At 36.5% G+C, this 15,379-nt stretch overlaps 2 protein-coding genes across 2 annotated transcripts in view; one reads left to right on the top strand and one right to left on the bottom strand.

Annotated features, from left to right (window-relative positions):
• The first annotated feature begins 1,502 nt into the window (after positions 1-1,502).
• Positions 1,503-4,889, top strand: LOC140151935 (gamma-aminobutyric acid type B receptor subunit 2-like). The gene is made up of 5 exons (XM_072174242.1): positions 1,503-1,703; positions 2,201-2,323; positions 2,828-2,974; positions 4,327-4,515; positions 4,635-4,889. Exons 1-5 carry the CDS (start codon positions 1,644-1,646, stop codon positions 4,782-4,784), a joined length of 669 nt encoding a protein of 222 aa, XP_072030343.1. The 5' UTR covers positions 1,503-1,643; the 3' UTR covers positions 4,785-4,889.
• A 7-nt stretch (positions 4,890-4,896) lies between these two features.
• The window catches only part of LOC140151934 (aquaporin-10-like), a 30,973-nt gene continuing 20,490 nt past the window's right edge, over positions 4,897-15,379 (bottom strand). Inside the window, exons 3-6 of the mRNA XM_072174241.1 lie at positions 7,775-7,912; positions 7,110-7,228; positions 6,413-6,630; positions 4,897-5,658 (exon numbers count right to left, since the gene is read on the bottom strand). Coding sequence (XP_072030342.1) covers positions 5,481-5,658; positions 6,413-6,630; positions 7,110-7,228; positions 7,775-7,912 — 653 coding nt within the window. The 3' untranslated portion in view covers positions 4,897-5,480. The remainder of the gene's footprint in view (positions 5,659-6,412; positions 6,631-7,109; positions 7,229-7,774; positions 7,913-15,379) is intronic.

The following is a 15,379-nucleotide window of genomic DNA, read 5'->3' as shown; positions in this document are numbered from 1 at the left end:
ACAGTACCAGCCATAGCAGGGATGTTAGCTTATAATTATGCTTCATATTAAACCGTTTTTGGCTTCTGCTAACTTTTTCTATTCATCATCTAAAGGAAACGCAGTGCTTCAGATTGCATTGTACTCCATACAGTATGACCGCATGGAATGGATTAATGATATTTTATGGCTAGGTAAGTACAATAGAAGGGAGTACTAGTATTTCGTGATTATAACATCCTCTTTTTATGGTACGTCTTAGTAGATATCCCGGGAAAAAACACATTTCCAAAATTCAGTTGATTCCAATTTTGCGTTTGCGAGTTATGCACGATTTATGATAATGTATGTGTATTACATAGGCTCCATAGGACACTCACTGTGTTGTAATTTATTTTGTAAAAGAACACATCTGACGGTTCTATTGTCCTGTGCAATGACTGAACTGTTGGGTAGCTTTAATTGTACTATAATGTACCCGCTATTTTTGTGTAATTAAAAAAATACGTTTTTTTCTTTTTGATTAGACGATTACATTCCAATTGATCATACTGCAATAATGCGAGAGCACCTGGCTATTACTTGGAATTCGTATTTGTGTATAAGCATCTTAACTGGAGTTTGTATACTACTAGCAGGTTTCTTCCTAGCGTTCAACATTAAATACAGACAACTGAGGTAAACGTGCTTTCATTTTGCAATAGGCATGATCGTGATAATAGTAATGAATTTTGAAAGTTGTAGTCATTGACATTAACGATAATCCATAGAGGAAAGAGATAAACAGAGAAAGTACCACCAGTCAAAATCCCCGTGTATTGTATGCTACCAGTTCTCGCATATTCATGAGGGCCGATTGTTCGAGTGTGTCGTGTCAAACAATCACGCCAGCGCTGCGTGCCTTCGCTTATACGTGATACAGCGTTGCGTGCTTTCGCGATTACGCGATAGACCATGAAAATACGCGGTAATTGCGTAGCAGTCTCGTCTGTCGCATTTCATGGAACAATCGGCCCTCATTATCGGATGATGCGGAGACTTTGACTGGTGGTACGCGCTCTGTAGTCCTATGTGCGATAATCACAATGATAAACGAAGATGGCGTGAACGACAATGATGATGCTGCTACTGCTATTACCGCCGCCGCGGCGCGCCGCCGCGCTGGGGTGATGACTATGAAATGATGATGAGATCACAGTTCTGGGGTCTCTGATGAGATGATGAAATAATAATGTTGATGATGACGTTAAAGATAATGATGATGACGATGATGCTTTGTTAATGTTTTGCAGAATTGTGAAGATGTCAAGTCCCTACATAAACAACGTCATTATCTCGGGCAGCATTCTGATTTACACAAGCGTTATCGTTGGAGGTCTCGATAGCGATACAGTTTCCAAGGATTCTGTTGCAATAGCATGTCAGGTTGATTTCGTTCCTTTCATGCATTATATATTTTTTGATGTAATGAATTTTGGCATAGTTGTGCTGTAGTAAAGTAAAATAAACTGGGTAAGGAAAAACTGGCTTTGAATCTGAAGAAGAAACTGCTATAACATTTAAAAATGTTTTTAAACAAATTTGATTATAGTCTCTTCCATTATACTTGACTCTAGTTGAGGATATGGCTGCTTTCAACCGGTTGTGTACTTGGATTTGGGTCAATGTTTAGCAAAACATGGCGCGTGTACCGTGTGGCCGCCTTAAAAACTCCTAGGAGAAGGGTAAGTATATAGGCTATAAGATTGAAGACTGACACTGCTGTTGCCTTATGTAGAGAGGCTGTCACAACCAGAATCCATTTACAAGCATATTAAAGGTTTCAAAAGGTACGCAGTCGGACCGAAAAAAATCTACCCAGCTCTCGTAAGATGTGCCTCTACTACACTCTACTACAGTTGCAAGGCATCGTCGCCGTTGTTGCAGCTGCAGCCGCTGTTTTTGGATTGGCGAACTAAGCTACGCTCTGATTGACTGCATCTGAATGGTTCCTTTAGAGCTACCAAATTTTGGCTGAATGTCTAAATCTCCTTGGAGATCATCAAAGAAAATTAAACATCTACCATAAACACAAATGAAAACAAGGATGTCAATTGCATGTAAACAGTGTCTTGGGTGGCTCTGAAAAGAGCCAATCGCCTTATAATCATACATACATGTATTTGTGATCAAAATGAATTTGTATATAGATTTTTTTTCCATTTTTTCATATTGATTTCAGGTTATCACTGATAATCATCTGTTTATCATGGTGTTCGTGTTCTTATGCATCGATATGTTTGTGTTGATTTTGTGGCAAGTCCTGGATCCAATATATATAGAAACAATGGATCTGGCCAAAACGGTATTGTATATTTTTGTAGCGGTTTTCCTATCGTGCCAAGCGCAGGATAATATAATCGAACAGTCACGTGGTACACTACTCCGAACTGGCTTCATGATATTTGTCATGTACATCACTATTAAATTGCATTTTAGAAAGCGGATAATCGTTTATAGTTTCCCGCCAAACCACATATTTTCAGTCCTTAGAGTGCACTAGTGGCATGCTGATAGCATTTTTTCACTTGAATGCGTACATTGCATAGATCCAATGCGGTCAACACAGAGAGCTTTCTGATTCAAATTGTCTGCGCTCCACCATTGCATCTGATTGGCTGAAAGTGCCATTGCATTTTTGAATCGTGAAAGCTTAATGGCTAGCTGACGGTGTGGAAAAGTAGTGCCCACAAAGGACTGAATATGGGACCTTTTGCACCAAATTCAACGACTGAGCCACGAGCTGCTCCCTAGTAATATTAATCGTTCTTGTTCAGTATTGTTATTTTTGCTGTCTTTCATTTTACAGAGTGATCCAGATGTACCTAATGTGCGAACCATTTCTTACATCGAGCAATGTACGTCAACCAACCAGATTTACTGGCTTGTAGCATTATGTACTTATAAAGGACTGCTTCTTTTGTTTGGAACGTGGTTGGCGTGGGAAACAAGGAAGGTATACCCTGCACATAATTTACATGCAACTTGGCATTTACAGGGTGTATCAAAATGATTGGTACCGAGGACTTCTAATTTTTACTGATTTTTTTTTTACTATTTGCTGTACCATTTTGGGGTAAATTGTTTAAATATTTGTAATTATAGTAGTTTTATCTTCTCTAAGAATTTTAGATCATAAAGATAGCACTTTCTGTTCAGAAGTAACATGATTCTAAAGGAAAGTAGGTGGTTTTATACTTTTCATCGTAACGCTGGATCAGTAGCGCAGCATTTTCTATTTTACTACAAATACCTTGTATGTTGAAAATCATGGAAATGTTTATTTTCTTCCTTGCCTATTTCTTCATTCATAATACATATATAAATGTTCTAATCAATATTTATTGCTTGAGAGTAATATTATTGACTTGAATCATTTTAGTGGGTTGAAAGAAATTTGTGTATGAACACCTTTCAGGGCGGTAATTTAAATTGTAGTATAAGATGCAATGAGGTTACTAAGTAGATGGTGTGGCAGAATGGCTATAGACTGTAGACAGTGTAGGTTAGACCTGGTAAAAGTTATTGGAATGGCTCCACAGTATTCCACACTTTAGCGAACATTCATAGTAAAGAATTACTGGTTGACAAGAAGCTATGGAGAAGGGCAGAGAAGATTTAGAAGACAGTTTCCAAGAGCAAGGAGTATCCCATGCAAACATGCTATAACTTGCATTGTTTCAATAATTTGATATGGGCAGTTACAACATGGATCCATCCCCGGTGTTAAGTTCATCAAGATAGGGCTTCACCTCACACTGCCAGAGTCGTTAGTCAGGCCTGTCAGGGACGTCAGGAACTATCTTTCTAAAAACATGTGTAAAGTAATTTCATGTTGTGTAGACTGAGGTGAGATATTGAAGAGCATGTATGCAATAAATAGTTCAAGCAGTGAACCTTTCCATCTTGTGTTGTGTAAGTAAAACCATGAATACGCCGATTTTCGTTTAAATGACAATAGCTCCCAGATGCATCAACCTATTATCTTCAGATTATTAGATCAATAAGTTAACATATGCCCCTTTCTATTTATAGTACAAAAACTATATTAATTAGTCATTTTATATTTTTGATATATTTTTGAGAATGTCACATAGCCCGGTACCAATCATTTTGATACACCCTGTACATCATTTACGCACCGTTTGCACACTCCACCAAACCACACGTATATTTTGTTATTATAATAATATATTCTATAAATTACCAAATAACCAAAACTAACACCATTTTTTGTTGAAGTTAACAACAGTAACAGTTTTAACTTTGTTTATAAAACGCTTCCTTTTTCTTTTTCACATTTTCAAGGTCACCATTCCAGCCCTCAATGACAGCAAACTGATAGGAATATGTGTCTACAATACTGTGGTGCTATGCATTGTGGGAGTTTCTGTAAGCTTCCTGATAAAAAACGACACATCAGTGTTGTATATCTTTACTTCATGTACCATCATAGTCTGTGCAACTTTGACACTGATGATACTATTCATTCCAAAGGTAATGTATTGTTGTATAAATGTGTTGTAACATGCGATGCTACGATAATTTTCACATCAGTTATTGTATAATATTCTCATCAAAATATATTGATTTTTTTATCCCATACCATACAAAAGATCATCTCAGTATACAGATATTCAGACGGAGCACCATCTTCATGTAATTCTAGACACAGTTCTGGTCTCGACAAAAATGACAAAGCTGCAGGTACCACAACGATAGAAGACGTCCAAAAACTACGTACCAGAATTCACGAGGTAAACTAATTTGACAATCAAAGGAATTGTCACTTCATCATTTTCTTTTCACCAAAAAATGAAAACAATTATGATGTGAATGATGTTCAATCGTCAATGCAACCGATGATGCGGCGATATTGGATTACACCCGGGGATTACAAATGGGTTAGTCAAGTTAGCTCAATCGATATGGCGTTCGACTATGGTGCGAGAGGTTGCGGGTCGAACCCTGGCGGTGGTTTAGTACGTTCTTGTGAAAAAGTAAGTTAGCTTGAAATTGCTCTGGACAAGGAAGTCACTGCAAATTGTCTCGTTGTAACTTGTACGAAACTCGGGGAATCGGGATTGTCTAGGGTGCGCGCTCTTAACGCTACAAAGTCCCTGTGTTGCTATTAAATGGTTTATGGGTACATACCGTATTTGGTTTACGAGTAGCTTATGATTTGCTTTTGCAGTTGGAGGAGGAACAGAGAAAACGGAATACCGGAAATAAAACAACTACCGAGATGGAGATGAATGGAAGACCGTCCATTGGAGTGGTTGAAGGAGACGGTTGTCCCATAATTCTCTCGAGTAAAAAGAATACCGACATTGGGAATCTAGCTTTTACCAATATTGCAATGATGTCTGAAACTACGGAAATGTGAAAACCGGATAGTTCGCTTGGTCTTTTAAATTTTAATTACCTTTTGATCTAAAGCTGACTAGAAAACAAATATTATATTAAATGTCCGTTGAGGAACCCTGAGGTTTAGCAGACGGTGTTTCGTCCAAATGTCGTTGGTAGGTTAATTCACGCGGATGATGTAACTCAATCATTAGATAGTATGTCCAGCCTCCTATTAGACCACCTAGTAAAGGTCCGAATATCGGTGCCCACCACCACTGTCTGCCGTTCGGTCTGAAAATAAAAAGCAAATCATTTTATTTGATGTTAAAACTGGTCAAATATATTGGTTATCATTATTATTTTACTCAAAAAGATTCGTTTTTGATTTCATGCAAATTCAGAGTTTATGGTACTTTAAATAAAATTGATTGTTAATTTTGATATCAAAATGGAAATAAAATACATTTAAATGTTAGTGGGGTTTTGATATCTCAAACTTTTCATTTTCATTAACTGAAGTGGAGTACGCGTAGCAGTAAATGGCGTAAGAACTCGCATTCTCTGTATTATGTAAAAGCATTCAAACTTAAGCCATTACCATAATTTTGTATTGACCTTCCAGTGTTTTGTGTTTTTCTCCCATTGGACGTTGCATGATATTGGGCTATACTATTTAAAATACACACAATCCCTGTGGAAGATTTTGGAAAGGGGGAGTATGAATTTAAAATGGAATGAACACATTAGATAGCTCAATACGAAACTCACCCTCCCTTTGTGGAAGATTCAACCTCAGAAGGTGTATGAAATTCAAATGAAGATGCTGGTAATTCCATTTGAAATTCATACTCCCCCTGTTGAAGATATTTCCAAAATCTTCCACAGGGGTATTGTATATTTTAAATGGAATAGCCCATTTACCCTGTTTTTACTTTTAGCCTTTACTGATCGTCACTGAATTTACGAAGATTATTCTACTAATAATCATACGGTTATAGACCCCCCGGTTATAGACATTATAAAAATGTAGACTAAAAATACGCACGCCCAAACATCGGAGCCATATTGTGCGATGTAAGTGAAAAGACGTGGTGCCAAATCCCTTGCTGGATTGACTGGGAAACCACAGTTGAATCCATATGCCACTCCAATAGCAAGTAGAGCCAAACCTACGATTAATGGTTCCATACCGTTCACTGGTTTGGAGTTTTTCTTATCCGTAATCGCGCAAATGCAAGAAACTAGGAGAGCTGTGCCAAGTATCTGTTTCAGAAAAAAAATCAGTCAATTCAAGTTTGCTGTTACGTACGTTCTTACCATAGAAATAAACACTGATAAAAGTCCCATCATCATATCATCATCATCATCATCATGCCTAATATATAGATTCTTTACTTATTGTCGCTTCACCAATTTAGTGGTGCTTTATTCTCATATCGAAGTTCGAATGTCGGGTTACATGTGCCACCCAACGCCGTCAGCGTGACGTCATATGCCGCCATCTTGTGGGTACACGCTGTGATGGTCGTTCGATATCCATGCGTGAACAGCAAAATCACCGCGTTGATGCGCGATAACAGCTGCGTGGCAAGCTGCGCCCTGCGCGTAGTGTCCGACGCATGAACACACAGATCATTTGTACCCACAAGATGGCGAAAGGCTGACGGCCTCTATATAATATGGAAATACAGATCTATAGCAACGATTTCTTAAGACCAATGACACGCATCGCGCATACTTACTTGATCAAGAAAGCCTTCTTGAATTGTGACGTAATCCGGTGGATAAGAGGCCCATATACCAGCAGTTCCATTTTGCCCTGTTACTTGTCTCTTGCCGCCGTCAAGATTGTTTATTGCATCTTGAAGGGATGACATTTTAACAATGAGTGTGTTTACTACTAAATATATCTCAACATCAAAAAATAGCTAAAAAGTTGGATCAAAAGTTTTTCTCAGCCTTTTTTCATTAGTAACTATATAATATTACAGTAACAATTCTGTATGACAACAACAAAAACAACCACAGTTGGCAACAACCCTACATTTAATTTTTACATGACCTTTGTAATTTGCCGACAATCCTATGGTTTTGCCGACAACAGTCACTTTTGCCGACAAAATTAAGAATTGGGAGTGTCTCCTAATTTATAGTATCTGCAAGCTTTATAACTAGACATAGATAAGCCAAAATTGTTTCCTATAATAACTCCCAAGATGGCCTCCCCGGACTTCCCCGGTCAACTACTCAACTTTTTGGTATGGTATTTTTGGTTATGTATTAGGAATTTATAAATAAAAGTTGCAAGTTGCCATTATAACTGATTAACGCAAACTTTGGTTAAATTTGGAATTTGAATATAGTTGCATAAAGTTATATAATATGCATAGCTCGGAAGCATACTCACCAATGTATACGGCATATATCATAACCGATGCAAAGAAAGCACCAAGAAACTGGGCAAGACAATACACGGGGAGAGCAATCCATGGCATTTTACCTAATGAAGCCATGGCTAAAGACACTGCGGGATTTAGATGTCCACCTGTAACAAAGATAACAAACACCAACAATCTTACTATAATTTAAATAGGCTAATGTTGTGTGTATGTGGGTATGAAGATCGAAAGGCTCCGTACTATAAATAAAAGGTAGGCCTACTTTGGATGGATTACGGGTTGTGGTTTAGGGTACGGGATGGGGTTAAGAGATTACCAAGATGATAACAATCGTAAGGATTTGCAATGAAAAAAGGAAGCTATAGAATGAAAAAATCGTAAGAATACGGAAGGAAAGCTAAAATTATGAAAGAATAAATAAATAAATAAATTAATTAATTAATAACATGGAAAAGGAAAATTACAAGCTAAGCAGGAAATATTTAAAAAAGGGAGGATAGCCCAACGTAGAAGAAACTGAAAAGAAAGAAAGAAGCTAAAAAAGAAATGCAAGAAGGGACAGCTCTAGAAAAAGTAAAATTTACTTTTTCAATGATTCTACCTGTTCAATAATTCCTCCTGTTTGAGTAAACGCTCCCATTTACTCATCTAGCGGGGACCCGCGCGAAGCGCGGGTGTCCCGCTAGTATTACTATAATTTGGTTCACCTCAAGTTCGGTAGTGACGTATGTGCGTATTGAGCTCACCGCAGTATCGATTCGCACGCGTAAAGTTAAACGCGCTGAGTGTACACGCACGCGTACAGGTGCGGTTTGTCGGCACGCTTGCGGCGCAACCGCGAAAAAGCATTGATGTCACTACAAAACTTGAGGTGAACCAAATTATAGTAATGGTATCATTAAATGATTTAAGTGAGACTGACGCGTACGACGATAATAACTGTTAACATCACACGAGTAACATGAGTAATGGTATCATCGAATGATCTAAAAGTGAGACTAACTTGTACATAGAGAGACTATAATCGGAGACTGAATAAAAAAAATATTAGTTTGCGTCTGACGTCAACTGTCAATCAAACTCAGAAACGATTTGCTTATGATTGGTCGTGATGCTTGAAATTTCTGAACGCAGCGATTAAACAGGGTGCCCCATGGTTAATTTAGCACCACAAACATACAAACCGCCTCAAAAGCTAGGTCTTAGTAATTGGGGACTCACCATGTCAACAATGCCTCTAAAAGTTGCTTTTTGCTTTGTAGAACTTGTGATGTGTCCTGAGTAATTTAATTTGATAATTTATCTTTGCTTAAAATTGCAATCTTTTTTGAGAGAATTTTGGGAATCCCTTCTCATGCATCAAGTTGATCAAAATCAAATTGAATCTTGTCTAATTTTGAATTTTTGGGAAACCCCTGTTCTCTAGAATGTTCAGTGTATTGCACCATTAGGGGAATCCCCGATAAAGTAAAGGGAATATGATATCATATTGGGAATTCCCCCATGAAGTGAATGTGATAGAATGGTCTAATGATAGATTGTTGATTTTTGTGAGTATAAATGGTGAAAGCACTTAGTTTGCTCTTTATAGAATGTGACCAGAGATTGTAGGCTCTCTATGTGTTGGTCGTCAATAATGTGCTATGAATGAGCCACGAATGAGATTTTGAGTACACGAAGGTGCTCCTCCTCCCCAAAGGATATTACAATTCTTCTGTCGACTTGCTGGAGCCTGGTTTATAAAACAACACATCTGTCAATAAAGTGGATCAGTGCAGAAAGAAGCCTGAAAAACTGAGTCACTCCTGTGAAGAAAAACTGACGTTTTCTTAAGGCATATTCAGCACATACCGTAGAAACCCGTCTATAAGGAATAGAAGCGACTGCGATGATAGCATATTTCACGCTAGCGCCCTCCACAATATTATATCATTATGGAATTTGAGCAAATCATTTAACGACACAAGCAGGTATACAATGTATTATTTTATCTTTAATTCGCATCTCACGAGCATAGCTCACTTGGCAAGGCATAAGACTTTGGTTCTTTAGATCGGAAGATGGTGAGTTCGAGCCTCATCACGGTCACACAAACTTTTATAAACAAAATATTGTTCAAACTTTTCATTTATATTTTCTTGCATTTTCTAAAGACTCCTTTCTTGATCATTTTTTTTCATATTTAGTTTAATTTATTCTATTGTTTTTCTTTTATTGTTTCTTTTCTTTGTCTTTTTTTCTTGTTTAATTTTATTTTTCTTTATTTTTCTTTGATTCATATAATATTGGCAGGATAAGGAGAGGAGGAACTAAAGACCCATTCAGTGATTTGCTCATCCGGACGATCGTAAAAATCATCAAAATTCACCTTTGTCATTGTCATAGATGTGGTAACATAGCCTGCTAGTGGTTCAGCAGAAAACCGTGTGACACATAATATACATTTGGCTACATTTTATTATACGATAAATACGAATTTATTAAACATGGTAACAAATATTCTCTAGCAGATCGGTTATACGATGGAACTGGTAGGCATAGGCCTTTTATAAATTCGGGATATTAAATATCTTCCTGACGAGACAGATCTGCGCATGTGGTCAAAGACGATTCCTTACTAGCCACAGACCGTCCGCTGGAATTAGTTGAACATGAACCATTCGCTATGGCTGTTGGTCGGACCTCTCATCTCTCCACATCGATTGTGACCTATAATCCCCGACATTGCCCTTATGAACTCACATCCTCCTGTTTTATTCCAATACGCTGGCGAAGTTACGTAATAATCGGATTAACTACCATAGCAATAGGTGAAAACAATTTTTGAATATACCGCGTTATACACTGATACGTTCAGGCGGTACCTCTTCATTGAACCATATCATGCTGCACCTGTAAGATCTTTGAAAAGACCAGTATTGTATTCAATCTATTCGCTACTTGCACGGTTCCGCCATTATGCACTATGTGCGGGGAGAGCCTCGAACTGGCAGCATACATGAATGGGAATTGAACTAGTCATAACGTTCTGTGTAAGGTTACATAATTCTTCCTTTCATGTATGCTGCCAGTTCGAGGCTCTCCCGCACATAGTGCATAATGGCGGAACCGTGCAAGTAGCGAATGATTGCAGACATACACAGTACAGGTGATGAGTGTAACCTGCTTGTAGCGCAGCGCGATATGTTCAAAATTGTTTTCACCTATTGCTATGGTAATTAATCCGATTAATTACGCAACTTCACCAGCGTATAATGGCCGAATAAATTCTGACCATCACTTGGCTTGTTGGATTCGTCTATACTACAATTCGCTGTCGAAGTGACGTAATAATCGCAATAACTACCATCAAGCAGATTGCACTAATCACCCGCGTATGTCACCAAACATAGATTGAATACCACTCTTTTCATAAATACTAATCTTACATGGCGAGTGATTAGCATTTCTTTGACAACTATGGTTTAATGCATAGGTGCCACGTGAACGATGAAGTGCAGGGCTATACACCAATCCGAGAAGCGTTTACTGTATTTGGCCCTCTATTGACGGCAACACAGATGTACCAGAGCGGAGATTTAATTCGTAATTCAATACTCATGATTGTGTATTGAATATCACTGTTGTGTACAATTCCCGGGTACAATACTATATAGCACAAAATAAATAATGGATGGAACCCCCGACCTCGGGACACCGCAGTTTTACATCGGGGACACCGCAGTAATGGCGAAGTCGGATAGGTGTATATATTCGAAATTGTATTCATCAATTGCTATGGTAGTTAATCCGATTAATTACGTCACATCGACAGCGAATAGCCTATAGTATGGGTTCAAGTGGAACAAAAATAGTGTATGTCCATTGCTAGCTATGGTAATTAATCATGTTAGTGTTTACATCACTACTTCGGTGAAGACAAGAGAAGTGTGCCTTCTCTACCAACGCCTGTGATATAACAGGTGCAAGCGAAACAAAATTGAATGACCAGAATAGTTTCCTTTGTCAGATGAATTGATTGAAGTTTTGAAGACACTCTATTCTTGATGGGACAATAGATTCAAATATGGAGTAATTATTATTCCTCATCTATTTTTTTTTTATTGAAAAAACTGCAATTGTGGCAACAGAACAATATTTATTTTGATTTCATTTCAAGTAGAAACAAAATCGTGCTTAAGCCAAAAACGCACCCTACCTACCATTCCTCAAGAATTGGGATGGCACAAAGGTGCAACATAGGTTTTATTGCAAAGACGAGGACAGACAAGTAGTTACAACACATCTGTCTAACCGTGGGTTTCGCTATTATTTAGAATAAATGCTTTTACTAGTTTCTATAAAACCACAAAATTACTAAAAAAAACTATAAAAAACTTTAAAAACTAAAAAAAAAAAAACACACCTAAAATTAAAAGTAGAAAGGTAGATTTGAAGAAAGATAAAAGAACATGTCAAAAGTTAAAATTAAACGAGAATGAAAAAAAACGGAACCGGTGCCCGGACCATGCTCTCTTCATCATGTCTTCAGTTCCAAAGTCTGACGCTCTATCAATTGAGCTATACGATCCTGATATACGAAACAGTCGTTATTATGTCAATACAATTGATTGGTGTTACAACATACTTAGATGGAATGCATAGCCACCCAGTGCCAGTATAATTTGCTCAAACTCCAAATACAACAAGCAACCAATTTTATTGAGGGCGTTTCTTAGGTATATCCTTGTAGACGGGGTTTTACGGTATCTCTATAGGACTCTAATTTGGTGGTGTGAGATCTGCACCCTTAATCTTCGAGATTATATAGAACATCAATGACAAATCTCATCCGCCACATCCTTGATCTTCATCTCTTTATATGAAACGATTGACTTTAACAATTTCCTAATATTCACATTACATCCTTGATCTTAGAGGTTTTATAGGACATCAATGACAAATCTCATCCGCCACCTACTTGATCTTCATCTTTTTATATGAAGCGATTCACTTTAACAATTTCCTAATATTCAAATTACATCCTTGATCTCATGGATTTTATAGAACAGCAATTACAAATCTCATCCGTCACATCCTTGATCTTCATCTTTTATATATATATGACACGATTCACTTTAACAATACCCTAATATTCACATTAAATCCTTGATTTTTGAGTTTTTATAGAACATCAATGACAAATTTCATCCGCCACAAGTTCATCTTTTTATATGAAACGAATCACTTTAACAATTTTATAATATTCACCTTACACCCTTTATCTTCAAGATTTTATAAAACATCAATGACAAATCTCATCCGTCACATCCTTGATCTTCATCTCTTTATATGAAACGATTTACTTTAACAATTTAGTAATTATTAACATTATATCCTTGATCTTCGAGTTTTTATAGAACATCAATGACAAATCTCATCCGCCACATCCTTGATTTTCATCTCTTTATATGAAACGATTTACTTTAACAATTTAGTAATTATTAACATTATATCCTTGATCTTCGAGTTTTTATAGAACATCAATGACAAATCTCATCCGCCACATCCTTGATCTTCATCTTTTTATATGAAACGATTGACTTTAACAATTTAGTAATTATTAACATTACATCCTTGATCTTCGAGTTTTTATAGAACATCAATGACAAATCTCATCCCCCACATCCTTGATCTTCATCTTTTTATATGAAACGATTCACTTTAACATTTTCCTAATATTAACATTAGATTCTTGATCTTCGAGTTTTTATAGGACATCAATGACAAATCTCATCCGCCACATCCTCGATCTTCATATTTTTATATGAAACGGTTCACTTAAACAATTTCATAATATTCACATTAAATCCTTAATCTTCGAGTTTTTATAGAACATCAGTGACGAATCTCATCCGCCACATCCTTGATCTTCATCTTTTTATATGATACGATTCACTTTAAAGAATTTCCTAATATATATCCCTTCACATCCTTGATCTTCGAGCTCTTATAGAACATCAATGAGAAATAAATGTTAATCTCATCCTTCACATCCTTGATCTTCACCTCCTTATATGATACAGTTCACTTTAAACAATTTCTTAATATTCCCATCACATCCTTGATCTTCGAGTTTTTATAGAACATCAATGACAAATCTCATCCGCCACATCCTAGATCCCGGGCCTTGATCTTCATCTTTTTATATGAAACGATTGACTTTAACGATTTTCTTAATATCCCATCACATCCTTGATCTTCGAGCTCTTATATAGAACATCAATGAGAAATAAATGTTAATCTCATCCTTCACATCCTTGATCTTCACCACCTTATATGATACAGTTCACTTTAAACAAATTCTTAATATTCCCATCACATCCTTGATCTTCGAGATTTTATAGAACATCAGTGACAAATCTCATCCGCCACATCCTTGATCTTCATCTTTTTATATGATACGATTCACTTTAAAGAATTTCCTAATATTCCTTCACATCCTTGATCTTCGAGCTCTTATAGAACATCAATGAGAAATAAATGTTAATCTCATCCTTCACATCCTTGATCTTCACCTCCTTATATGATACAGTTCACTTTAAACAATTTCTTAATATTCCCATCACATCCTTGATCTTCAAGTTTTTATAGAACATCAATGAGAAATCTCACCTGCCACATCCTTGATCTTCATCTTTTTATATGATACGATTCACTTTAAAGAATTTCCTAATATCCCATCACACCCTTGATCTTCGAGCTCTTATAGAACATCAATGAGAAATAAATGTTAATCTCATCCTTCACATCCTTGATCTTCACCTCCTTATATGATACAGTTCACTTTAAACAATTTCTTAATATTCCCATCACATCCTTGATCTTCAAGTTTTATAGAACATCAATGAGAAATCTCACCAGCCACATCCTTGATCTTCATCTTTTTATATGATACGATTCACTTTAAAGAATTTCCTAATATCCCATCACATCCTTGATCTTCGAGCTCTTATAGAACATCAATGAGAAATAAATGTTAATCTCATCCTTTACATCCTTGATCTTCATCTTTTTATACGATACAGTTCACTTTAAACAATTTCCTAATATTCATATTACATCCTTGATCTTTCAGTTTTTATAGAACATCAATGACAAATCTCATCCCCCACATCCTTGATCTTCATCTTTTTATATGAAACGATTCACTTTTACATTTTCCTAATATTAACATTAGATTTTTGATCTTCGAGTTTATATAGGACATCAATGGTAAATCTCATCCGCCACATCCTTGATCTTCATATTTTTATATGAAACGGTTCACTAAAACAATTTCATAATATTCACATTAAATCCTTAATCTTCGAGGTTTTATAGAACATCAGTGACGAATCTCATCCGCCACATCCTTGATCTTCATCTTTTTATATGATACGATTCACTTTAATGAATTTCCTAATATCCCATCACATCCTTGATCTTCGAGCTCTTATAGAACATTAATGAGAAATAAATGTTAATCTCATCCTTCACATCCTTGATTTTTTCATCTTTTATACGATACAGTTCACTTTAAACAATTTCCTAATATTCACATTACATCCTTGATCTTTGAGTTTTTATAGAAC

Source organism: Amphiura filiformis, chromosome 5 (genome assembly GCF_039555335.1).
Source record: "Amphiura filiformis chromosome 5, Afil_fr2py, whole genome shotgun sequence".
NCBI lineage: Eukaryota > Metazoa > Echinodermata > Ophiuroidea > Amphilepidida > Amphiuridae > Amphiura > Amphiura filiformis.
Note: the sequence above shows the minus strand (reverse complement) of the source record. Positions and strands in the feature narration are given on the sequence as shown.

Excerpts from the sequence above, each read along its gene's own strand:
- LOC140151935 (XM_072174242.1), top strand. The coding sequence starts at position 1,644 with ATGTTTAGCAAAACATGGCGCGTGTACCGTGTGGCCGCCTTAAAAACT. Across the intron at positions 2,975-4,326 it reads TGGCGTGGGAAACAAGGAAG|GTCACCATTCCAGCCCTCAA; the intron begins GTATACCCTGCA and ends CACATTTTCAAG. Across the intron at positions 4,516-4,634 it reads TGATACTATTCATTCCAAAG|ATCATCTCAGTATACAGATA; the intron begins GTAATGTATTGT and ends ACCATACAAAAG.